General features: G+C 45.9%; 1 protein-coding gene across 1 annotated transcript; it reads left to right on the top strand.

The window, feature by feature from the left end:
* The first annotated feature begins 223 nt into the window (after positions 1 to 223).
* On the top strand, positions 224 to 3383 carry LOC308609730 (cilia- and flagella-associated protein 77-like). Its single transcript, XM_081223438.1, has 2 exons — positions 224 to 511; positions 3095 to 3383. The coding sequence occupies exons 1-2, from the start codon at positions 316 to 318 to the stop codon at positions 3277 to 3279; spliced, it is 381 nt and encodes a 126-aa protein (XP_081079564.1). The 5' UTR covers positions 224 to 315; the 3' UTR covers positions 3280 to 3383.
* Positions 3384 to 27047: the final 23664 nt, after the last annotated feature.

Below are 27047 nucleotides of genomic sequence, written 5' to 3' on the forward strand. Positions count from 1 at the left end.
ATGGAAACGGACGGTTCCATTCTTCCTCAAGGGGTGGTCGTGATTTTCTCTCCTTTTCGAATCCGCAGCGCGGAGCCCAGAAGGCGCTCTCAGGAACCAGAGCGGCTTTTGTAGGTCTTAGTGCTCCTTGCAACGAGGGGGCGGCGCGAGGTGGGCGTGCCTCGCTCCGGAGGGAGCCCGGCGTCTGGTGTCCACCCTGGCGTCCGGGTGGTATGTCCCGGGACTGGCGGAGGGCCCCTCCGAGTTCCGCACCAGCCCCCTACCTGGGAAGGGCACTCGATCCAGCCGGCTGGTCGACTCGCCACGATCCCCAGGATGCCAGAGGCCAGGACCTCCTGCCACGACCTCACGCGATGGAAGAAGAAGCCGCCGGTGCGCCGCACGGTCAGCCAGATCTGCCCGCCCCCACGGCGGCCCCTGACCGTGGCCGACATCCAACCGGCCATGGAGAATGAGAGGCTGGGGGTCGTGCGGGATTCCATGTTTCAGAACCCGCTCGCTCATCGTCAAGGTGAGCCGCCCCCACGCCCTTCACCCTCTTGCGCTCGTCCCCTCACTGGGCACCCACGCGGCCGGGGGTTTCCACCCGTCCTGCCCCGGCGCCACCGCCCCGCTCCGAGCCCGGCACTGGGAGCTCCAGCTCTGGTCCAGTCAGACCTGGACCCCCGGGCGGTCATGGGCAGGCCTCATCACCTCGCTGAGCCTCAGTTTCCTCATCCTCAGAGTGGGAGGATAATGGCACTCATTAAAGGGAGTGACTGGGAAGATTGTATAAGGTAATCCCTGCGAGACCCCTGACACGTGGTAAGTGCTCCACGTTGGCGGCTATTTGCATATGTATTCACGCAGGGTGAACCCCCAGGGTGACAGACAGGTAGCAGCACCCTTACCACCAGTGTCCTTACCACCAGACAGCCCTCGCAGGGTGCAGGCCGCCTCTCCCGATTCCCCTGCATGCCTGGGCTGCTGTTATGTAGCCAGTGTTCTGTACGTCCCTTGGAAGCATCACATCACACGCTAATTTCCACCCAATCATACTCTTAACCAGAATTACGACCCTAAGAGACAAAAAGCGCGAATCTCTGCCCCAGGGCTCCCACGGACACAAACGAGCGAGGGAGCCGCCGTTTCCAACTAGGTCGCCGCCTCTTTGATCGCACGCTCCCTTACATTAGTCATGTTTCGGGAATGGTGATCACCCAACGCTGGCGTGGCTTCAACGCCCCTTTCCGGGGCCTCAGGGAAGGTCAAGTTGAAGTTTGGTGCTTGGGAAGCTGGTCATGGAGCAATTTTACCTTGCGCCACTGGAGGGCAGTGTGCCTTTAAAAATGTGCGCAGTTCCCCAGATTCCGGGGGTGGATGGCGCAGGTGATAACCGTGGATTCAGTAACAATTATTTATCTGAACTCCAGGAGCTGTTTAGAGCCCAGAGGTTTTGGTTGTTGTTAGTTTTTTGTTTGTTTCGTACAGGGAACCTGGGCTTTCTTAACATCGTGGTAGAATTAGCTGAGTTAACTGGCTCCTGTGAAAACATGGATTCTCTGCTCTTGCCCTACCCAAACTGTTTCCTGGGCCAGCAGCTGGGAGAAGCTGGCTTATCACACTAGGCACCCTTCCATCTAACACCTCCCCTTCCTAGGCCTCCCAAAGTGGAGCAAAGTCCTTCACTTATTTCTAGGTGAGAAGAGCCACTCTCAGAGGACAGATGGCACAGACAGATGGGGTTCACCACTCTGGGATCAAGGGGAGAATCAATTTCCTCACCTCTGATCATTGCTTTTACTCAAGCAGTTACTAGGGGACCAACTCCTTCCTACTTAAATACAAAATGGACAGTGTAATGGAGTTATTCTCCATGGTGAATTAAGTGTGATGCACACCCCAAGCTATAACATATCCATAGAGACACATACATACATATAGGTATATGCATAGATATATACACCTTGTATATACACATATGTATGCATACATACACACATGTGTATGTACAATATACATGTGTTAACATGTATAACATACATCTATAAGTAAACATTTCCCCTCCCATTTTTCCTTTTGCTCGTGCTGCATATCAAGAAGGACAGTATTTGGCCTCTGGATGGCACTAGCTGAACAGCTTCCAGATGAATTCAGTCCTAATTCCTGAACTTGAACTTTGGGTTGGAAAACGTGCGGGAGACACTGACCCACCACCGAGGGTTCTGTCTTCAGAGCATGTGACACAGAGCAGGGATGCCTCGTCAGCGGTGACTCGGCTCAAGCAGCAGGGGGCGCCCTGGTGATCGTGCCCAGCTTGTCTCCTGTCAGGAAAGCAGGTGTTTCCTTCTTACTTTTCTCCCTCCAGTTCTTGATGGGCCGTAAGGTAGTTTCAGTAGCAGTGAAGATTATGTCCACATTTCAATACTGACCACCGCCACCAGATTTTTCTACTAAAATCTGGCCTAAGTAAAAGCTGCAGAAACATTGAGAGCAAGGAGTAACCTTGATTATTACCTTCTCAAGACCCCTCCTTACACTGGGGACGCTGAGGAGGTCTGTGGTGGGTTCTTTGTGCCAGGTTCTGGCAGAGCCAGGGGTAGAAGCTTCGTTCACTGGCTCCCAGCCCAGCTTTACTTTTACCACTCCAAAAAGCTTCCTCTATTTTAAAGGAAATTTAAATTATGAAAAAAACTTTGAGGTTTTCAGCTCTCAAGAAAAGAAGATTGAAAGTATCCAAGATGGTGGAGCCTTTAAAAAAATCTTTTTAAAAAATAATGTATTGCTGAAATTTCTGTTGAGGCATGGCTTGTGGATTTCTTGACTGTGGCATGTCAGTTTCACAATCCCAGATTTTCAAACCCTTGTTTCTGTGTGAGTTCTCATTGTGTGCAGCAGAGGTGGGAGTGCCCTCTGCCTGGGGTGTCTGCAGGAGAATGATTGGAACTGAAGTATATTTTGGTTTTGTCTCCGTCTGAATCTGAACGTTGCATCTATATTGGGGGAACATAGCACCTGAGAAAGAGTCATTTACTCCCCCATGTTGGGAGGTTGTTGCTCAGATTGTTTTCTCCAGTGAATAGGATTGCAATTTTCTTTTTCATTTAAAATGCAGACACACTGCCTGAACAAACACAACACTGCTGTTTCACACCCATGGAATTTACCGGGACGTACACACATCAGTTATTCAAGAACATGTCTGCCAGATGCCACCGTAACCAAGTGAAAAGTGAAAACCTCAGACATCCAAGCAGATATTTTATCAGCAAGAGCTCAACAACTCTTTGCCTCATTTAAAACCAAGCCAGCTGGCTATTGAGTGGGGCTGATTGAAACAACTGCATGTTTTAATGTGGCCACAAGAAGATGCAGGTGTTTTCCATTAGAAAGGGCATCTATTCTATTGTATAAAGTGACGTGTGATTAGCCAGTTTTCCTTCAAGAGCCAGGCTTCTCCCTGCTTGATTCTCATTTCCCCAGAACTCTGTGACTCAACAGAGGATCCTGCGACAATAGCCTTCAAGGCTCCTTTACAGAACCTGTCAGGGTGCACCCTTCCTGCCATCAGAACTCGACTGATATCCTGTCAATACAATTATGGGGAGAGACTGTTTGGTTTGCTCCACTGACAGCCTTGAGTCTTCTGTTGCCCTGGAGAGGCAGGCTAGGTACAGGGGTGGAATTTATTGAATTGAGCATCCTTAGAGTGTGCAAATGATCACGGCACCCGATGTTTTTCATAATTTCTCGCCGACTCTGTTTTTCGGTGGGGCTTTGTGTCACAAACAAGAAGCGTGTACATTTGTAGATAGAGCTATAGAATCACGTCATTCTGGGGTTGGAAGGAAGCTTACAGCCATCTAGTCCAATTCCTTTTTTGAGGCTATTAAGACCCAGAGAGGGGAAGAGACTCGCCCAAGGCAATACCCTGACCTGGTCACAGAAGTGGGGTGAGATTTATGTCACCTGACTTCCAGACCCATGCTCTTTGGCCACGATACACAATTAGTTAATGAATGACAAGCCAGATTGGTTATATCTCTACATCAGGCAGTCAAAAAAATGTTCATTGCTGAATCCGGTTCCATTATTGTTTCACTCAACATTCCTTCCAGAGTGAACTCTGCTAATTTCTTGGGATTTGTTGACAGCCAAGAAATATTTATTGAATGTTTACTGAGTACTCTGCACCAACCTAAGCTCTCTTGGGGGCATAGAACCAAGTTCAGAACTTAGCTCTTTCCCATAAGGAATTAATTATTTAGCTGGGGAGACAGAATATCTATATATATCATTATATATATGTATTTCATATGTATGACATATATGTTGCTTAGCATAGCCCCTGCATCAAAGAAAGCTCTCAGGAAACATTAGCTCTTACTATTGTGCATGCGCGTGCACACACACACACACACACACACAGAGATAATAAGACAAACAATGTCATGGGTCACCCCCCTGTAAGTTTCAAGTTTCTGCACTACCCAGAAAGGTTCAGATTTGTGGGGAGGAAACCCTGAGCACGACTCAGGAGGCTTTATAAAGGAACAGTCCTGAAACTGGACCTTGAAGGGTGAAAATGTAGACTCTGATCAGGAATGGAGATTGGGAGAAACTCAGCCCTCTGGGGCCAGATGACTCGACCCTCCTTAGATCCTAAGGGTTCATAGAATTTCACCCCAACCCAAGTTCTATTTCCTAAGACTCAGCACCGCTGCTGGGATCCTTATCATCGTCTTCACGGGGAAGCATTTATTTAGAGCCAGTGTGTCCAAATTGGATGCTCTACAAAATTAGGCAACCACACTCAACCACACAAAGAGCCTAACATCTCTAATAAATATTGAGGCTGGTGAACATCGGCACATAGGTAGAGACAAATGCAAAGAAGGTGGGCAGACAAACACACAGTCGGGCAAACAACCCATCGTAGGTCAGTAATTTTTTTTTTTTTTTGGCTGTACGTGGGCCTCTCACCGTTGTGGCCTCTCCCGTTGTGGAGCACAGGCTCCGGATGCACAGGCTCAGTGGCCATGGCTCACGGGCCTAGCCGCTCTGTGGCACGTGGGATCTTCCCAGACCTGGGCATGAACCCGCATCCCCTCCATCGGTAGGCAGGCGGACACTCAACCACTGCACCATCAGGGAAGCCCCCGTAGGTCAGTATTTTTATCATGTTTGAATGAAATGGGAAAACGTTATATTCCGCTATGTATTTCAGAGAATATGCCTTTGATTGCTCAGATCCTTTTACGTTCAATTTACAATGTAACTGGAGAAGGTAAAACACAAGGAAGGGGGGCTGAAACTGAGCTGCCCACCTTAACGACCCAGTCTCGGCAGGCTGGTGGGCAGTTTTCATTTTTCTAGGGAAAGCTATGGGGTTGTCCAACCCTGCAACTCTTTCTCTCTCGGTCCTTTTTTTTCTTTTTTCTTCTTTTTAAATCAAAGGTTCCAGCTTCCTGGCGCCCAGCCACATCCTTCGGTGAGCAAGGGTGTGCAAGCAGGGGCTGCAGCAGTGCCCAGCCCTGTGGTCGGTTCAGAAAGGAGACCTGCTCCCTCCCAGGCTTTTTACCACTGGCCTGGGTGGGTGGGTGGGAAAGATCTGCTGGAGGAGGGGCCCGCCTTCCTCTTTGTTTCTCTAAAAAAGGGGGGCTTTGGCTTTGCAACGTTAATGAAGACCTCAGAATGTGGGTTCCTGGGGGATGAGCTCAGCCCCCTTCTGAACACTCCTCTCAGATCAGTGGTGGGAAGGCCGTTCCTCCAGGAAGAATTCTGAGTCCTGGATGAACAAGTCGGCAGTGGCTTCCAGACCTTCCAGAATCTTCCAGGCTCAAGTGCTGCTCATAGTAGAATTTAGGCCCCTTTTCCTGTATTTGAAAGACAAAGTTTTCTTGCTTTATGACTGGGCCTGCGGACAAAATTTCAACCCCCTAGTTCTTTCTCTTTTAAAAGAAAATATTTATTTATTTATTTTTGGCTGCGTTGGGTCTGTGTTGCCGCGTGCGGGCTTTCTCTAGTTGTGGCGAGCCAGGGCTACTCTTTGTTGCTGTGCACGTGCTTCTCATTGTGGTGGCTTCTCTTGTTGCAGAACACGGGCATGCCGTGTTATAGTCATGCTGGCTTCCACAGTTGTGGCACACGGGCTCTAGAATGCAGGCTCAGTAGTTGTGGCATGCGGGCTCAGTAGTTGTGGCTCACAGGCTCTAGAGCACAGCCTCAGTAGTTGTGGAGCACAGGCTTAGTTGCTCCACGGCCTGTGGGGTTTCCCTGGAGCAGGGCTCAAACCCGTGTGTCCCCTGCATTGGCAGGTGGACTGCTAACCACTGCACCATCAGGGAAGTCCTTGATATTATCTTTAAAGCGATGAAGAGTTTCGTGGAAGGGGTGTCATGACAGAATTTGTGTTTACAAGACACTCTGGCCACAGTGTGGAAGACAGAGTCAAGGGGACTGGAGTAGAGAGGAGGAGCCAGTTGGGAGGCAGTTGGAGTAGTGCAGGTGGGAGGTGATGGCTATTTGGAGTACGGTGTGTTGGTGGAGAGAGGGGGCAGTGAAAGGATTTGAGAGCCACGGGGATGGGTTCACAAGGAAGAGAGGACGAGGGGTCAAGGATAAGCTTTGGTTTCTAATTATGCAGCTGGATGCATAATGGCCCATTTACGAGTCAGGGAACAAAGAACCAACAAGAAAATCATGGCTTTAATTTTGGACTTACTGACTTTGACATATTATTGACAAACAGGCAAGGAGAGAAGTGGCTTGAGATACACATTCCTGTGTCACCTGCATTGAGGTGGTAATGACGGTGCTGAGGGAGAAAGCGGAGGGTGGCAAGAGGAGAGGGGCTAGCCTTGAGCTTAGTGATTCTCGAAAGCTTAAAGGCCTTGTAGAGGAGGGTGAACCTGCAAAGGAGGCGGAGGGGCAGGAGGAAAACCAGGACGATGCTGTATATCACGAAAGGGAAGAGAGCGCTTTCAGATGAAGGGACTGTTCAAGAGCATCAGATGCCATTGAGCGGCCAAGCGAGGCGTGACTGAAAACTGCTCATTGTGTTGAGCAGCGTGAAGGTCATTGGTAATGTGAGAGAGCTGCTTTGTGGAGTGGAGGGATTGGAAGGCAGATGGTGGAGGAGGGTAAGAATAAGTGGGCAGTGGGGATTCCCTTCTGGCACAGTGGTTAAGAATCCGCCTGCCAATGCAGGGCACACGGGTTCGAGCCCTGGTCCGGGAAGATCCCACATGCCGCGGAGCAATTAAGCCCGTGTGCCACCACTACTGAGCCTGCGCTCTAGAGCCCACGAGCCACCACTACTGAAGCCCATGTGCCACAACTACTGAGCCCACGTGCCTAGAACCCGTGCTCCACAAGAAGAGCCCGTGCTCCTCAACAAGAGCCCGTGCTCTGCAATGAGAGGCCCACTCACCACAATGAAGTGTAGTCCCTGCTCGCCACAACTAGAGAAAGCCCACGCACAATAACAAAGACCCAACACATCCAAAAATAAATAAAATAAATGAATTTATATAAAAAAAGAGTAAGTGGGCAGTGACCATGTAAAGACAGAAGGATGGATAACTCCTTTGGGAATTTTGGCTGTGAAGGGCAGGGGAGAGACAGCAATGGGTAGAAGAAGGAGGACTGAATAAAGTGATTTAGTTTTGCTGTTGTTTTAATGGGAAAGACTTGAGCATGGTTCAGAGTCAATGGAGAGCCTCCAGTCAGCACTGAATGCACAGAAGAGAGGACGAAACTGTATTGTTTAGATCCCGGGAAGGGCCGAATGGAAGTGTTCCTAATAGAGGTGGACAGAACAGCCTTTGACAGGAGGAGAAACACCACATCTGGCCCTTCGGGGGAGGGTGTGGATAAGACATGTGCCTATGGAGGAAGTTTTGTACTTGGTGTCAGGAGGGCGGGGGAGTGTAAGTGGATGACTTGAGATGTTATCAGTAACTTATAAAACAAGAGTGCCTAGTGAGAGTGAGGTTTGAGGGCAGCACTGAGATTTGGAGAGGCCTGAAGGAGCTTTGAAATAGTCATTGTGAATCATGAGAGCGAGAAAACTGTTGGAGACTACTAAGGGGATCCCAGGCAATTTGGGAGTAGGTCATCATGAGTTTAGAGTTAAGCCACAAAAGCTGTTTTGTGATTTTCTCCAGTTACACTTGATTACCACCTAAAATATGGGGTCAGCCACTTCAGTTTGCTAGGGCTGCTGTAACACAGTACCACAGATTGAGTGGCTTAAACAACAGAAATTTGTTTTCTCTCATTCTGGAGGCTGGAAGTCCAAGATCAAGGTGTCAGTGGGGTCGGTTCCTTCTGAGATCTGTGAGGGAGGGAGGTGTTCCAGGCCTCTCCCCTTGGCTTCTAGATGGCTGACTTCTCCCTGTGTCTACACGTCTTCCCTCTGTATGTGTCTGTGACAAATTTCCTGTTCTTACAAGGACACCCGTCATATTGGATTAGGGCCCACCCTAGTCATCTAATTGTAACCTAATCACCTCTGAAAAGACACTATCTCCATATATGGTTCCATTCTGTGGTACCAGGGGTGTAGGATTTAGCATATGAATTTCTCTGCAGGGGGGGTTCAATTCAGCCCATAATATACACACGTACACTCAAGTTTTCAGCTAAGAATATAAAAAGTAAAATTGTACCGGTGTTAATAAAGGGAAGGAAGCTGAGAAAGGGAGTCAGTTTATGAGGGAAAGGTGAAAGGAAAGAAGGGAATCAACTGTTTATGTCCAGGATGAGATGTCCAAATGACCTATTTGTTGACTGGCTACTAATACTGCAGATTTGGAAGAAGATAATGCCATGGGAAACACACCACACTTACAATGATAGAATAGCCAGGAAACTCTATCCTGAACTTTATGGTGACATGATTTATCATGGTCTCCAGTCTTTATTGTATGAGGAAGATCAGAGAGAGACGCAGACAGAGACAGACTGACACACACCAACAGCAGTGTGGCCACACTTAGAACCCAATGGGCCAATTTTTACCCCATGCCGCTTCACTTTACCTTCGGTTTTACTTCTCTTTCAGTAGGCCTGGGATACAAATGAAGAATATCTCTTCAAAGCGATGGTGTCTTTCTCCATGAGAAGAGTTCCCAACAGAGAAGCAACTGAGTAAGTAAGCAATGAAAAGTCTAAATTGACTGTTTGCAGTATTATTTGACACAGAACGTTCATTGAAAACTCAATATTGAAAATAGTGTATACCTCGAATTTTTAGGGACTCACTTTTTAATTTAACATTAAAAAGAACCTTTATAATCTAGCTCAGCTTATAGTTTATATCATGTTCTAACAATGCTCTTCGTTCAATAGGCACTATGAAGATAAGTACAAAAATTTGTAGTTACATGTCATAAGCTTTCTACATTTATATATATATGTGTGTGTGTGTGTGTGTGTGTGTATATATTATATATATATATATATATATATATATATATATATATATATATTTCTCTTGCAGATAGATAGATAGATACATAGATAAAGATAGCAAGAAAAGAGTTCGCTTCTCATTGTATTGGTCTGCTCTGGCTGCCATAACCAAATACCACAGACTGGGAGGCTTACACAACAGAAATTTATCACAACAGAAATTTATTTCTCACAGTTCTGGAGGCTGGGAACTTGAAGATTAAGATGCTGACAAGGTAGGTTTCATTCTGGGGCCTCTTCTTTCAGCTTGTAGGCAACACCAAATCTTTGTATGCTCACATGACCTCTCCTTTGTTGAGGGGGAAGTGGCAGGGGAGAGAGTGAGCATTCTGGTGCCTTTCTGGATGAGGGTGCTAATCCTCTCTATCATGGCTCCACCATTATGACCTCATTTAACTGTAATTATCTCCTTATAGGCCCTATCTCTAAATATTAATACATTCACATTTGGGGTTAAGACTTCAACATGTGAACTTGGGGGCAAGGGGATAAGTGCACAGCACTCCTTTTGAAAATAACTTACATATGTACTGGTTCATCGCACTGTTGGTATCTGTCACAGCACCTTGTTTATTTTCTTCAGAGCCTTAGTCCAACTTTTAATAGTTTTACATTTGAATCTGTTCTTCCGAAGGAATCTTCCCTATTTGTGATGTTTCCGTCCATCTCCATTTGTGATTAGGGTAACACTCCTGGTTTCTCTCTACTCCCTTACTTCACTCTTCCCTTGAGAGGTGAAATGACTGATTTGATTGGTGGGCTGGAAGGATAAACGGGGCATGGGTTCCCTTCTCTTGAGGAGCCGGCCTGCCCTCTGCACACATTTTTCTGTGCTGCTCCCCACACTAAGTACAGAATCAAGCCCTGCCTGGGCAAGCTCACACACCCACATGGTTGTCCGTGCTGTCTGTAGCTGTAGACTGTTTAGATTGGCAGGGGCCAGATCCTAAGGTGTTAAATATCTTGCATATTACACCAGAATATCGTGATACCTGCCTCGGTTCAGCTCTGCCTGGGTCAGTGTAGATGAATTTATCTCATCGCAGGATATTTTTAAAATTAGGAAGGAAACTTGCCCCCTGATAAAAGTCATATCCTCCCACGCAGCCTTTTATTGTGGTCTCCTGTCTGCTTCATTCTTTTGTCTTAATTTTATTGAGAACTTGACAAAGAGGGTTTCTATTTATTGTCTTCCTCAGACTCAAAATGTATCATGCATGGACTGTGAATATAAGGGATAAAAGAGAAGAGGAACATTTGGGGGAGCAATATAAACATATGATATGTGGATTTGTGTGTACACAAACACACACATATATACACAGCACATGTATGTATTTTAAGATACGTAACATGCTCACATGATTCAAAAAAATTAAAAGAAGGAGGTGTAAGGTAAAAAAACAAATGATGCCCTACGTGAACTTTACTCCTGTTTTATAGATTTTTAGAAAAGATATATTTGCCTTTATCTTATGCTTTAAACAGAAGCATTCTTTCCAAAACAATTTATAATAACCTTTTAAAAATAAAAAATGAGAAGGTTGCCTTCCAAGAAATGAAAAAGGGAAAATATAAGGAGAAGAGGGAACCCATGTACACCATTGGTGGGGACGTAAATTGTACAGCCTGTGTGGAAAACAGTATGGAGGTTTCTCAGAAAACTAAACATAGAACTACCATATGACCCCGCAATTCCATTCCTGGGTATATATCAGAAAAAAAGAAAATCCCTCACTCAAAAAGATACATGCACCCCAATGTACACAGCGGTGTTATTTACAATAGCCAAGACACGGAAGCCACCTAAGTGTCTATCAACAGAAGGATGGATAAAGATTATGTGGTGTACACACACACACACACACACACACACACACAGAGACACACATACACATACAAATACAATGGAATACTACTCAACCGAAAAAAAAAGGATGAAAACTTGCCATTTGCAATAACGTGGATGGACTTGGGAGGCTATTACGCTTAGTGAAATAATAAGACAAGTACTGTATGTTATCACTTATATGTGGAATCTAAAAAGTAAAGTAGTGAGTATAAGAAAAAGAAACACACTCAGATATAGAGAACAACCCAGTGGTTCCCACTGGGGAGAGGGAAGGGGGAGGGGCAAGATAGTGTTAGGGGGTTAAGAGGTACAAGCTACTATATATAAAATAAGTAAGCTACAAGGATATATCATACAGCAGAGAGAATAGAGTCAGTATTTTATAATAGCTATAAATGGAGTTATAGCCTTTAAAACTGTAAATCACTGTGTTGTACACCTGCAAATTATATAATATTGTACATAAACCTATACCTCAATTTTAAAAAATGCAAAAAAAAGAGAAGAATATAAGGAAAAAAGCCTCTGGTCATCTCACAATGCTAGCCCCTCAGCTAGTCTCTTTTTATCTTATTGTCATGTTTGATCAACAGATTTTATACATTGCTGTGTTCATTGTATTATTACTTCCTCTTAGTACCTAAATTACACCTTGTAACTGACTGTGTTATATCACATTTCCATCCTTAGTAAAAGTTAATTTAAATATATAACATTTCAGATTAGTTTTGAGGAATTGACTTTGGGAATTTTATTTTTCGGAACCCAGACATTGTAGGAGTCTGTGCATATGTAATCTGGTTTATTTGCAAAGGTGTTTTAATTGGAACTGGGTGCATAGGCTATATAGAGGCTTTTGTTGCCAGTGTCAGTTGAAAAATTGAAAAGTGCAAACCTAGATTGGGGTCAACAAATTGTTTTCCTGCGAACGCTCAGGCAGCTGGAGTCCCAGCAGCACTGCGCTCAGGGGGCTGGGGGCTGAGGGCTGAGGGCTGCCTCATGAATCAGGATGTGTTTAAGATGCAGTACACGTGCTGCCCCCCAATAGTGGCTGCTTCTTTACATGAGCAGGTTTCCTCTATGGGAAAGGGCACCACAGGATGCAAGATGAATTGGAAACAGCTTCCCAGACAGGCTGGCTCTCCCGAGTGTGGTGGGTAATAGAAAGACACCACTAGCTTGGCAAATGGATCAGATTTTAAACGTGCTTTTCAGAGGTCTTTTGGTGCCAGTGTGAGGCAGAGTGGATTCTACAGGGTGGGAAGAATGCCTGTTAGGATGGCTTTAGACATTCAAATCTTGAACATCGGCCGTTTTTTTACATCTATTTTTTCCTATCCTGTCACTGCTTATTCTATGGATACTGCAGAAAACTCAGACCTACTGAGATGCGCTGGGTGGAAGATGTAAAGAGTAACTCAACAAAGATAGTCAAATAATGAACAGAGTAATGAAGACTCTCCGTCCCACCTTTCACCCAGTCCTAACTATGGTATCTCATATCGAGCGTGATGACGTCCAGTGACACAGGGCTCAGTGTCTCCTCTACATATTTGGGAACCTACCGCCAGCCTACCCTTGACCCAATATAAGCTGGATTGACTCTGCAAGAGGGTGTTGTTTCTAAAGCGAGGTCCTGGCCACATCCATGAAGGACTTGCAGGAGAGCTGAACGGGTGCAGTCACCATGACCCCAAGCGGGTAGTGGAAGAGAATGTCGATGGTCCGAGAAGCAGAGGGCGAGGCCCTGCAGAGAGGGTGTGGCGTGTCCACGGCCTTCCCCACAGGACAGGGGCGGGGTTGGGCCCCAGTGTGGGTGCACCACGCAGCCGGCTGGGAGCTGACAGCTGGGTCCATATGATGAGTTAGCGCCCAGGCCACACTAGTGGACCCCTTGCGTGTTCTCCTGCCCACCTCAGGTCAGGCAGCGCTGCTAGTAGAGAGAGGAGCCGTCTGTGAGAGGAGAGAGGGGCACATCACTCCCCAGCTTGCAGGCGTTCCCAGGGCCACTTCCAGCTGATGCCACCAGAGTAGCAGCACCTGGAGCGCGAGCCACCGTGATGGTGTCCCCAGCCACTGAGACTATCCCGTGGGTGGAACAGAAACTGGCGCCTAGCTCTTAGCTGGAGAGGTCTGAGGGCAAAGGCTGGCTTGAGGCTCCGTGGCTGGGTGAGAGAGGGCGGCTTTTCCAACAGCCTGCACTCGGATGGCTGCCCGGGGACAAGCAGAGGCCTCCGGAGGGAGCTGCACGAGTCGCTGCCTGTGGGGCCCGAGAGCCAAGTGAAGGGCCGAAGGAAGGCGGCAGAGCGGGCAGGGAGGGGCGAGATGGAAGCCTTCGGCCAGACTGTGTCGTCCTTTTCAGGGGCAGGGGCAGTGCGCAGGCCCCCAGACCTGTCTCCTGAGGCCCCCCGGGTGCACTCTGGGTGGAGAACGCGAGGACCCGCCCCGACAGGAGCCACCAGCGGCCAGCGGGCAGCACAAGGAGCCTGGCTTGGGAAAATGAAGCTTGCCTTTTTCTCTCCTGTCGGATCCCCGCCCTCTCCCACCTCCCTTTTCCATCCCCCAGTGAGCAGGACTGCGGGGAGGTAAGGGGCGAAGCGCAGGAGGGGTGGAGCCAGGAGAGTCAAGGAACAGAGCACGCCGCTGAGGCTAGCACGGCCGGGGGAGGGAAGCTGTGTGTTAAGGGCGGGAAGACAGTGCGTCTAGGTTTCGATCAGACTGGCCCGAGCTCTTTAAGGGCCAGAAATGACAGGCAAGCTCCATTGCGCCTCCTCGCGGTGCTGTCAGGGAGTGAGGGAGAGAAAGAGCTGACAGAGCGCCCAAGGCAGTGGTGTGAGAAGCAGAAGCCTCTTCCTCATGGCGCTTTCCTGAGGCCGCCTGTGGGCTGCACTGCTGGATGGGGGCCAGAGAATTAAGTAACCTGTGTTGGAAGCCTGCTGTGTAGGCTGCTAGGTAGGCCCTGAGATTTAAATGATGGGTAAATCCAGGTCCCACACAGCACGGGCCCACACGCAAGAAGCCGGCCCTGGGGGTCACGGAAGACGGACGAAATGTGACAGAAACAAGACAGTTCCTTTGAAAGCATTACTTACAAATCTTGATATCAAGTGGTTTTCTTGCTCTTCCCTGGATTTTCGTCAAAGTACAATGGAAGAGGGAAGGACAAGTTTAAGTGGTAGAAAGTTCTGGTTTCATTAGATCAGATTACTCGAAGGTTTCTTGGGACTTTGACTGAAGATGGTAAACAGGTGTTTTCAAGTTTTTACAAGAAGGTTTAGGCCAGATTTTCTAAAATCCTTTCATAGGAATTTTTCAATGTTGGAAGTAGTATTATCTCAGGAAAATATGATTAAGTTTAAACTTCAGTCTATTTTCCAGGTGAACTGAGAAATCTAATTGCCTAGTTTACTCCAATATTGGTTTTGTAGAATAATTTTAGCAGGAGAGGCAGAATAGTAACTCAGGCATAGTGTTCTCTTTCTGAGTAAAATGATGTAGGGCACGGAGTGGATGTCTTCCTCTGCCTAATTAGTCAGGGATAAGCCTTGTGATCTAAGAACGAACAACATGCTCTTGTATCCACCGTAAGGGGATGAACGGTCTCGTGCCTGTTAAACAGCAGCACAGCTCCTATTTAGTCCTTTGATTTCCAGAAACAAGAGCCCGATTCTTCCCACCCTAGTTGGCCCTGTCTGGCGCCACTGATGAGAAGTGGCAGTGGAGCCAGTTCTTAGACAGTTACCTTCAGACCAGGGCTCCCCACCCTCAAGGAATGGGAGTGGACATTTCTACCCTTTTAGTTTTTGCTGACAGGAGTAATTGTATATGTATAAATATTACAGCTTTGTGAAACAGTTGGACAAAATTGTTATTCCAGTGAATACAAAGGATTCCATCAGACCCATCTATATTTACAAATCTTGAAAGTGTAGGTTTGCTGTTTAGCTGTGCTAATGCCATTTCAGGCATTTATTTATTTATTTATTTTTATTGAGGTATGATTGACAGACCACATTATATTAGTTGCGGGTATACGACATAATGATTTGATATTTCTGCGTATTGTGAAATGATCACCTCAGCAAGTCTAGTTAACATCTGTCACCGTACATTGTGTTATAATTTTTTTTCTTGTGATGAGAACTTTGTAAGATTTAGGCATTTCAGTTTATTTATTACATCAAAACATACTTTAAAAGACATGTTTAGTTCAGTCAGTGCTGTTGGCTGATTAATTTTTCATTTTGTGCAAATCTTAGAGGACATTCAGTGTGGTCACATTTAGAAGAAAGGGCATGGAAGAAGTCACGCTGGTTGGACATAATCTATCACTGGAAAGAATCTGCATCTTTTGGTCGCTAAGTAAATAACCTAGTGAAATCTGTATATTCGTCTTCAGGTTACTTCCTTTAGAACCCACTTTCCTTCCATGGACACTTCCTCTCGGCAACCTCTACCTGCACTGTATTCAGGAGGCTTCTTATACTACAGAGTTGTCTGTGTTATGTCGTCTGAATATTTGTGATTGGGGAAACAAAGTTTTAGGGAAGTAATCTCCCTCCTTTCCTTTCTCCCTTTTCTATTATTGCTGTGCAGGCCCAATTTACTTTCTCGGTTACTCTCTCTTGGAATAATGTAGAAACAGTGAGTAAAAACAATGGAGCTCATCACTGTGTTCTGTTAGTTCATTCATCCATCTATTCATATCACAGTCACTGAGTGCCCACACGGGCCACACTTCAGGAATACAGGGCCGCACAGTGCAGGGTAGACTTGGGCCTTAGCCTCATGGCCCAGGGCCCAGAGAAGTCTTGTGTTTCAGATGGACGGAGTGTTTGATAGGCTCCCAGGGAATGCTCAGCTGGTAAAATTGAAAACGGTGCTCAAAGCTTGGAGACTATGAAGGTCTACTGTGGGTAGAAACTAGAGACCCTCCTGACAAAGACTGTGGAGAAGGCACGTGGAATCCAGAAGCCCTGTGCCCTCCCCTCTGTCCTGGGTCTGTTCTCTGATGGAGCATGGAGTCTTGTGGACAGATTCAGGCATCTTGGGAGTTTTGGCTCCCACTTTGGTTTTAATCTTCTGGTGAGCTCACGCTGTGACCTTGATCTTCAAGCGTCTTAATAACTCTAAACTCCTAGACCCGGCACTTACGGGCAGGGTCCTGCAATCTAAATGCCCCTGCAGTAGAGCTCTTTTCCTAACGCTCCCTAACCATAGTGGCTAATCATTGTTAGCTCTTGGTAAACATCTGTGAGTGAATGAAGCATGCTTAACGTCCTGGCTTTTAAACCAGGCGCCCGTCTACTGGGCTGCAGTGGACCCAAGCAGACGGTGTCCCACCCACCATTTCTCCCTCGTGTTGCACCTGAGTCACCTGGGCAGATACTCCCACGGTGAAGGTGGTGGGAATGGCCACAGTAGAAGGAGCTCCCCACCGCCTGCACTTTTTCTCTTGTTGGACCTCAGTGTCTTACTCTTGCGGCAGCCAGGACATCCGTTAATTTCCCAAAGGATCATCCAGACAAGGAGGAAGCCCCAACCCACGAGGGTGTCTCCATCGTCCTGTGCAGCCTCTGCCTTGCAGCTGGCTCCAGAAGCAGGGGTGTGCTTTGCCCTGGCCCTTTCCCCACAAGCTCACTACTTTGGCAAGTGGGTTTACTCATTAGCAGTTCAACTGCCTAGATCGGAACCAAATGGAAACACATCTCTGTAGTTCTGTCTCTATAGTTGATATTTGTAGAGCAGAAGCTTACTGTTTTGTGGGCTTAAAATCTTTGACTTACTTTTCCTGGCCAAACCATCATGTAGGAGGGATACTTACTCCTCTTCTATTGAGGAAGCCCCTAAGCAGTGAACCATACCCTCACTGACACACGAAGGTCTCAAGCCCTTTCTAGAAACTCATGCAGAGTGCAATGCCTTGTCTCATGTCTAGCAAATGGCAGGTAGTAAACTTCAAAATCAAAGCTTGATGTATAGAGTTTCAGCCCAGGATGTTTCATATGTAACAGTAACTGTCTCCATTGAAAATGTTGAGTTTAATATTTTCAGCCAACAATTTTTATGTTTTGGACATCTTTATTTCTAAGTAGATAACATATTTTCCTTTTATTTGCTGAGGTGCGGTGTTAAAGCGTGACGTGTTGCCCCCCAGTGGAAACACGGAATGAAGGCCTTGAATTCGTAGTAAGGGATAGTGGGTTCCATGGTGATGGGGACAGAGGAAGTGCTTGGGCCACAGTGTGTCGATGCAGCTGTGTGCATCCCTCCTCCTGCCTTGGTTTCTTCATAGCACATCTCCCCACCTGTCAGTGTGTACATTTATTTAAATGTTTACCTTCTGTCTCCGCCCCCTTAGAAAGCGTGCTCCATGGGAGGGAGAAGGGACTTTGCTATGTTTACAGCTCATTCTCTGACTCTCCTAAGGGGAAACCTTGAAATTCATGCTTGAACAGTATTTGAAGAGGCTTTAGATGGAAAGAACAATACAGGCAAAGTGTCCAAATGACCATTTACTTGGTTTCCGGGCCCTCTATTATGCCAGCAATGTTACTTCGTATTTTTTTTATTATTTATATAAATGGCTTGTGCTACCCATAATATGCCACTTCCTATCTTTTTCATTTGAGAGTGTATTTTTGAGATTTACCTTTTTAAACAAATGTGTAACTCTAGTTCGGAAGTTCCCAACTGGGGGTGATTTTTGTCCTTCAGGGAGTGTCTGGCAGTGGCTGGAGACATGTTTGATTGTTATTACTGGAGGAGGTCCTGATGATGTGGAGTCCACAGAGGCCAGCTTTGCTTCTAAGCATCCTGCAATGCACAGGGCATCCACATCATAGAATCATCTGGCCCAGACCGAAGAGTGCAGAAACCCTGGGCTCTTTCTTTCCTTTAATCTGTGGAGCAGTAGTCCCTTGACAGCAATACCATATTTACTTTATCCCTTCCCCTGTTGGTGGACATTTAGATTCTTCCAATTCTCTGCTCTGACAAAGGGGGCTGCGAAGAACATCCTCAACAGTGTGTGTGTGTGTGTGTGTGTGTGTGTGTGTGTGTGAAGAGTGTTTCTGGTGGCCGCACTGTGTTCTAGGAAACACTTCCAAGTGCCGCTTCAGAAGGGCTGGACCCATCGACACCCACAGCACTGCCTGGGATTCCAATTCTCTGCATCATTTCCAGCATTTGATATTTTTTAACTTTTCAATTTTTGCCAACCTGAAGATGATAAATGAGTAGCTCATTTAAAAAAAAAACGCATTGTCTGATAGTTAATAAGGCCCAAAACATGAGTCATTCGCATCCCACATCCTTCTGCAAAATGGGGGATATGTTTTTGGCAAGCACACACCACTTCATTTTGTTCCTCTCTGTGTCTTTGAAAAAGGCACATTTTGGGAGACCGGGCTTGACTGTTTCTGACAGTAGAGGTCACTGTCCCTCAGTGGCTTTCCACCAATATCATTGTGCACCGCCCACACCGCCCCCTCCCCCCCAGACATCTGGCAGTGCCTGGAGACACGTTATATGTTTACATTATGGATTATCTACTGGCACCTAGAGGATAGAGACTAGGGATTTTGCTAAAACCCTACAATGCAGAGGTCTGCACCCCACAAACAAAGACTTTTCTGGCCCCAGCAGAGCCAGGGTGGAGCAACCATCATGTGGATGAAATCCTAATATTTGAATCTTTGAAAGAAAGACCATGACAATCTCTAGGATAATGAAGCAATTTTAGTATTATTTAAAATAAGAACAACCTTTAAACCGTATGAAGTGGGCAACAGGGGAGAAGCACGCCTTCCTGAGAAGGGTCCTCTGAGAAGGGTCGTCTCAGGGGCAAAGGCAGGAAGGGTGGGTGGGCAGGAGGGAATGCAGGCCTGGACGTCAGCGGTGCTTCCTCGGGGCGGGCTCTGCCGGTAGGGGAGGTGGCTCTGGGGCTTGGCAGCTCCTGGCTGAAGTGGAGGGAGCTGGCCTGGCGGCCCGTGCCACTGACTCAGGCAGGGGTAGGGCAGGGGTCAGCTGGGTAAAAAGAAATGTGGGTTTGAGTGTCAGGAGGAGGTGGCCTTGGCTCTCAGGACTCAACGGGGACGTCAGGCTGCAGGAGGCCCAGGCCCAGGAGTGCTGATCCGCTCCCATCTCTCCAGTCCCAGAGCCTCTCCAGGGAGGCTCTGGGACTGTGCCCTGTGCAGCTTGGTGAGGGGGGCTTGGGGGGCTGGGGTGGTGGCCTCACCAAAGCGTGGGTGGCAGAGAGGGAAGGCTCAGGCAGGGCTGCTGGTCAGTCCGGGGCTCAATGTCCTCTTCTCGGAGGTTGTAGCACTGGGAGCAGAAGCTGCTTCTCAGAGGCCCTGGCCTGGGCATAAAGGCAGTGATCACTCCATGCCTCCACACGGGCCGGAAGGCTGATGGCTTGGGCTTGGGTCTCTGCCTTCTTCTCTTGGGCTCGGGGCTCTCAGACCTGAAAGGCCCGTCGCGCCGCCTTCTTCCTTTCTCGCATCGGCTGAGGGCCCTCAGCACGGTCTTCTTGGCACAGGGGTCCGGGGATGTGTACAAGCTGCCTAGGCTGTCGGGGGGCAGTACGGAAGTCCAACAGGCACTGCCTGTGGCGGGCGTTCCACAGGGACCTCATCCTTAAACTGTTGCCATGGCCGGAAAACCCCAGGCCCGAGAAGGTGCGGAGGGGCGGCCCACTGGGAAGGCTCCTCCAGCCCTGAGGCGCCGAGGACCCGCGGACCCGGTAGTGCTTCCAGCGGTGCAGGGCGGCGGGGAGCGACCTGCAGACCCGGAGCCAGCAGTCCCGGCAGAGGCGGTGGTGCAGGAATTGTCACCCGTCCCGGCCCAGCGGGAGGCAAGTGCCGCGGGCGGGCCTGGTCCATGGGAACCATCGGAACCATGGGAGCCATGTGGACCGGCGCTTCCAGGCGCAGGCTGGCTGCCTGGCCTTGGCCGTGCCCTGGTACCTGCTCAGGGAGCTGCCCGTGCTCGCGGGTCGGCGGGGTCGGACCTTCGACGGGCTTTTGCTTCTGCGAGGCCCCGAAGTCTGTAGATGCAAAGCTTAACGTCGCTGAGGCGACCGTTGGCAACGGGCTGTGACGGCTCATGCGGCGTCGGAACCTCTGGGCACGAGGTTCTGCGCGCGCCAGGCCAGCGCCCCGCGGACTCGGGACTTCGCGGGGCGCCCCTGTGTTCTGAGCACAAGGGATCCTTCTGCTCCCCTGCTGGCCCAGGCTCTTGGCTCTGGGTGGCGGGGGAGCCCTCAACTTTTTGCCCTTGTCATTTAAAGGGAGAAAATATAATAATTTGTACCAGTCCTGAAAATTACAGAAAATTGATTGAAGGGCACTCTCTTTCATTATTGTAAAAACGAACAAAATGCACTTGAACGCTCCTTTAAGGAAAAAGAGCGAATTTACTTGTATTTCTACAGAGACTGTGTGTTTCTCCTCGAATGGTTGCTCATGTCAGTTTTTGTAATGTTATTCTTTTTTTTATTTTTTTTTATTTTTTTATTAGTTTCTGCTTTATAACAAAGTGAATCAGTCATACATATACATCTGCTCCCACATCCCCTCCCCCATGCATCTCCCTCCCTCCCACCCTCCCCATCCCACCCCTCCAGGCGGACACAAAGCACCAAGCTCATCTCCCTGTGCTCTGCGGCTGTTTCCCACTATCTATCCACCTTACGTTTGGTAGTGTATATATGTCCATGCCTCTCTTTCGCTTTGTCACAGCTTACCCTTCCCGCTTCCCAAATCCTCAAGTCCATTGTCAAGTAGGTCTGTGTCTTTATTCCCGTTTTACCCCTAGGTACTTCATGACATTTTTTTTTAATTCCGTATATATGTGTTAGCATACGGTATTTGTCTTTCTCTTTCTGACTTACTTCACTCTGTATGACAGAGTCTAGGTCTATCCACCTGATTACAAATAGCTCAGTTTCGTTTCTTTTTATGGCTGAGTAATATTCCATTGTATATATGTGCCACATCTTCTTTATCCATTCATCCGATGATGGACACTTAGGTTGTTTCCAGCTCCGGGCGATTGTGAATAGAGCTGCAATGAACATTTTGATACATGTCTCTTTTTGAATTATGGTTTTCTCAGGGTATATGCCTAGTAGTGGGATTGCGGGGTCATATGGTAGTTCTATTTTTAGTTTTTTAAGGAACCTCCATACTGTTCTCCATAGTGGCTGTACCACTTCACATTCCCACCAGCAGTGCAAGAGTGTTCCCTTTTCTCCACACCCTCTCCAACATTTATTGTTTCTAGATTTCTTGATCATGGCCATTCTGACTGGTGTCAGATGATATCTCATTGTAGTTTTGATTTGCATTTCTCTAATGATTAATGATGTTGAGCATTCTTTCATGTGTTTGTTGACAGTCTGTATATCTTCTTTGGAGAAATGCCTATTTAAGTCTTCTGCCCATTTTTGGATTGGGTTGTTTGTTTTTTTGCTATTGAGCTGCATGATCTGTTTATAAATTTTGGAGATTAATCCTTTGTCAGTTGCTTCATTTGCAAATATTTTCTCCCATTCTGAGGGTTGTCTTTTGGTCTTGTTTATGGTTTCCTTTGCTGTGCAAAAGCTTTGAAGTTTCATTAGGTCCCATTTGTTTATCTTTGTTTTTATTTCCATTTCTCTAGGAGGTGGGTCCAAAAGGATCTTGCTGTGATTTATGTCATAGAGTGTTCTACCTATGTTTTCCTCTAAGAGTTTGATAGTTTCTGGCCTTACATTTAAGTCTTTAATCCATTTTGAGCTTATTTTTGTGTATGGTGTTAGGGAATGATTTAATCTCAAACTTTTACATGTCCCTGTCCAGTTTTCCCAGCACCACTTATTGAAGAGGCTGTCCTTTCTCCACCGTACATTCCTGCCTCCTTTATCAAAGATAAGTTGCCCATATGTGTGTGGGTTTATCTCTGGGCTTTCTATCCTGATCCACTGATCTATCTTTCTGTTTTTATGCCAGTACCAGACTGTCTTAATTACTGTAGCTTTGTAGTATAGTCTGAAGTCAGGGAGCCTGATTCCTCCAGCTCCGTTTTTCGTTCTCAAGATTGCTTTGGCTATTCGGGGCCTTTTGTTTTTCCAAACAAATTTTGAAATTTTTTGTTCTAGTTCTGTGAAAAATGCCAGTGGTAGTTTGATAGGGATTGCATTGAATCTGTAGATTGCTTTGGGTAGTAGAGTCATTTTGACAATATTGATTCTTCCAATCCAGGAGCATGGTATATCTCTCCATCTATTTGTATCATCTTTAATTTCTTTCATCAGTGTCTTATAATTTTCTGCATACAGGTCTTTTGTCTCCTTAGGTAGGTTTATTCCTAGATATTTTATTCTTTTTGTTGCGATGGTAAATGGGAGTGTTTTCTTGATTTCATTTTCAGATTTTTCATCATTAGTGTACAGGAATGCCAGAGATTTCTGTACATTAATTTTGTATCCTGCTACTTTACCAAATTCATTGATTAGCTCTAGTAGTTTTTCGGTAGCATCTTTAGGATTCTCTATGTATAGTATCATGTCATCTGCAAACAGTGACAGCTTTACTTCTTCTTTTCCAATTTGGATTCCTTTTATTTCCTTTTCTTCTCTGATTGCTGTGGCTAAAACTTCCAAAACTAGGTTGAATAAGAGTGGTGAGAGTGGACAGCCTTGTCTTGTTCCTGATCTTAGTGGAAATGGTTTCAGTTTTTCACCATTGAGGACAATGTTGGCTGTGGGTTTGTCCTATATGGCCTTTATTATGTTGAGGAAAGTTCCCTCTATGCCTACTTTCTGCAGGGTTTTTATCATAAATGGGTGTTGAATTTTGTTGAAAGCTTTCTCTGCATCTATTGAGATGATCATATGGCTTTTCTCCTTCAACTTGTTAATATGGTGTATCACATTGATTGATTTGCGTATATTGAAGAATCCTTGCATTCCTGGAATAAACCCCACTTGACGATGGTGTATGATCCTTTTAATGTGCTGTTGGATTCTGTTTGCTAGTATTTGTTGAGGATTTTTGCATCTATGTTCATCAGTGATATTGGCCTGTAGTTTTCTTTCTTTGTGACATCCTTGCCTGGTTTTGGTATCAAGGTGATGTCGGCCTCGTAGAATGAGTTTGGGAGTGTTCCTCCCTCTGCTATATTTTGGAAGAGTTTGAGAAGGATAGGTGTTAGTTCTTCTCTAAATGTTTGATAGAATTCACCTGTGAAGCCATCTGGTCCTGGGCTTTTGTTTGATGGAAGATTTTTAATCACAGTTTCAATTTCAGTGCTTGTGATTGGTCTATTCATATTTCCTATTTCTTCCTGAGTCAGTCTTGGCAGGTTGTGCATTTCTAAGAATGTGTCCATTTCTTCCAGGTTGTCCATTTTATTGGCATAGAGTTGCTTATAGTAATCTCTCATGATCTTTTGTATTTCTGCAGTGTCAGTTGTTACTTCTCCTTTTTCATTTCTAATTCTATTGATTTGAGTCTTCTCCCTTCTTTTCTTGATGAGTCTGGCAAATGGTTTCTCAATTTTGTTTATCTTCTCAAAGAACCAGCTTTTAGTTTGGTTGATCTTTGCTATCGTTTCCTTCATTTCTTTTTCATTTATTTCTGATCTGATCTTTATGATTTCTTTCCTTCTGCTAGCTTTGGGAGTTTTTTGTTCTTCTTTCTCTAATTGCTTTAGGTGCAGGGTCAGGTTGTTTACTCGAAATGCTTCCTGTTTCTTAAGGTGGGATTGTATTGCTATAAACTTCCCCCTTAGAACTGCTTTTGCTGCGTCCCATAGGTTTTGGGTTGTCCTGTCTCCATTGTCATTTGTTTCTAAGTATTTTTTAATTTCCTCTTTGATTTCTTCATTGATCACTTCGTTATTGAGTAGTGTATTGTTTAGCCTCCATGTGTTTGTATTTTTTACAGATCTTTTCCTGTAATTGATGTCTAGTCTCATAGCATTGTGGTCGGAAAAGATACTTGATACAATTTCAATTTTCTTAAATTTACCAAGGCTTGATTTGTGACCCAAGATATGATCTATCCTGGAGAATGTTCCATGAGCACTTGAGAAAAATGTGTATTCTGTTGTTTTTGGATGGAATGTCCTATAAATATCAACTAAGTCCATCTTTTTTAATGTATCATTTAAAGCTTGTGTTTCTTTATTTATTTTCATTTTGGATGATCTGTCCATTGGTGAAAGTGGGGTGTTAAAGTCCCCTACTATGATTGTGTTACTGTCGATTTCCCCTTTTATGGCTGTTAGTATTTGCCTTATGTATTGAGGTGCTCCTATGTTGGGTGCATAAATATTTACAATTGTTATATCTTCTTCTTGGATTGATCCCTTTATCGTTATGTAGTGTCCTTCTTTGTCTCTTCTAATTGTCTTTATTTTAAAGTCTATTTTGTCTGATATAAGAATTGCTACTCCAGCTTTCTTTTGATTTCCATTTGCATGGAATATCTTTTTCCATCCCCTTACTTTCAATCTGTATGTGTCTCTAGGTCTGAAGTGCGTCTCTTGTAGACAGCATATATATGGGTCTTGTTTTTGTATCCATTCAGCCACTCTGTGTCTTTTTGTGGGAGCATTTAGTCCATTTACATTTAAGGTAATTATTGATATGTATGTTCCTATTCCCATTTCCTTAATTGCTTTGGGTTCGTTATTGTAGGTATATTCCTTCTGTTGTGTTTCTTGCCTAGAGAAGTTCCTTTAGCATTTGTTGTAAAGCTGGTTTGGTGGTGCTGAACTCTCTCAGCTTTTGCTTGTCTGTAAAGGTTTTAATTTCTCCATCAAATCTGAATGAGATCCTGCTGGGTAGAGTAATCTTGGTTGCAGCTTTCTCTCCTTCATCACTTTAATTATGTCCTGCCACTCCCTTCTGGCTTGTAGAGTTTCTGCTCAGAGATCAGCTGTTAACCTGATGGGGATTCCCTTGTGTGTTATTTGTTGTTTTTCCCTTGCTGCTTTTAATATGATTTCTTTGTGTTTAATTTTTGACAGTTTGATTAATATGTGTCTTGGTGTATTTCTCCTTGGATTTATTCTGTATGGGACTCTCTGTGCCTCCTGGACTTGATTAACTATTTCCTTTCCCATATTAGGGAAGTTTTCAACTATAATCTCTTCAAATATTTTCTCAGTCACTTTCTTTTTCTCTTCTTCTTCTGGAACCCCTATAATTCGAATGTTGGTGCGTTTAATGTTATCCCAGAGGTCTCTGAGACTGTCCTCTGTTCTTTTCATTCTTTTTTCTTTATTTTGCTCTGCAGCAGTTATTTCCACTATTTTATCTTACACCTCACTTATCCGTTCTTCTGCCTCAGTTATTCTGCTATTGATCCTTTCTAGAGTATTTTTCATTTCATTTATTGTGTTCTTAATCGATGCTTGATTCATCTTTAGTTCTTCTAGGTCCTTGTTAACTGTTTCTTGCATTTTGTCTATTCTATTTCCAAGATTATTGATCTTGGAAGTAGAATCTTGGACCAGCTTTACTATCATTATTCTGAATTCTTTTTCAGGTAGACTGCCTATTACCTCTTCATTTGTTAGGTCTGGTAGGTGTTTATCTTGCTCCTTCACCTGCTGTGTGTTTTTCTGTCTTCTCATTTTGCTTATATTACTGTGTTTGGGGTCTCCTTTTTGCCGACTGCAGATTCGTAGTTCCCATTGTTTTTGGTGTCTGACCCCAGTTGCTAAGGTTGTTTCAGTAGGTTGTGTAGGCTTCCTGGTGGGGGGGACTAATGCCTGTGCTCTGGTGGTTGAGGCTCGATCTTGTCTTTCTGGTGGACAGGTCCACGTCTGGTGGTGTGTTTTGGGGTGCCTATGGCCTTATTATGTTTTTAGGTAGCCTCTCTGCTAATGGGTGGGGTTGTGTTCCTGCCTTGCTAGTTGCTTGGCATAGGGTGACCCGCACTGTAGCTTGCTGGTCGTTGACTGAAGCTGGGTGCTGGTGTTGGGATAGAGATCTCTGGGAAATTTTCGCTGCTTGATATTATGTGGAGCTGGGAGGTCTCTTGTGGACCCGTGTCCTGAAGTTGGCTCTCCCACTTCAGAGGCACAGCACTGGCTCCTGGCTGCAGCACCAAGAGCCTTTCATCCACCCGGCTCAGAATAACAGGGAGTAAAAGTAGAAAGAAAGAATTAGTAGAAGAAAGAAAGAGAGAGGGAAAGAAAGGAAGAAGGGAAGAAAGGAAGGAAGGAAGAAAGAAAGAAAGGAGGGAGGGAGGAAGGATGGAAAGAAAGGAGGGAAGGAGGGAGGAAGGAAAGAAAGAAAGATAGGAGAGAGAGAGGGAGGAAGGAAAGAAAAAGAAAGTGGAAAGAAGAAGGGTAGGAGCGAGGGAGGGAGGAAAGAAAAAGAAAGAAGGAAAGGAGGAGCGGAGGGTGGGAGGGAGGAAGGGAAGTTAGGAAAAAAAGAAAGAGCAGGCAAAGTAAAATAGAATAAAGTATGAAATATAGTAGCGTTATTAAAATTAGAAAGTAATTATTGAAAAAAAAAACGGACCGATAGAACCCTGGGACATATGGTGGAAGCAAAGCTATACAGAGAGAATCTTACACAGAAGATTACACATACACATTCACAAAAAGAGAGCCGGGGGAAAAATCAAAAATCTTGCTCTCCGGGCTTCCCTGGTGGCGCAGTGGTTGAGAGTCCGCTTGCCGATGCAGGGGACACGGGTTCGTGCCCCAGTCCGGGAGGATCCCACATGCCGCAGAGCAG

Source organism: Mesoplodon bidens (genome assembly GCF_964165515.1).
Source record: "Mesoplodon bidens genome assembly, chromosome: Y".
Classification (NCBI taxonomy): Eukaryota; Metazoa; Chordata; class Mammalia; order Artiodactyla; family Ziphiidae; genus Mesoplodon; species Mesoplodon bidens.

Excerpts from the sequence above, each read along its gene's own strand:
- LOC308609730 (XM_081223438.1), top strand. The coding sequence starts at position 316 with ATGCCAGAGGCCAGGACCTCCTGCCACGACCTCACGCGATGGAAGAAG. Across the intron at positions 512-3,094 it reads CCCGCTCGCTCATCGTCAAG|ACACACTGCCTGAACAAACA; the intron begins GTGAGCCGCCCC and ends TTTAAAATGCAG.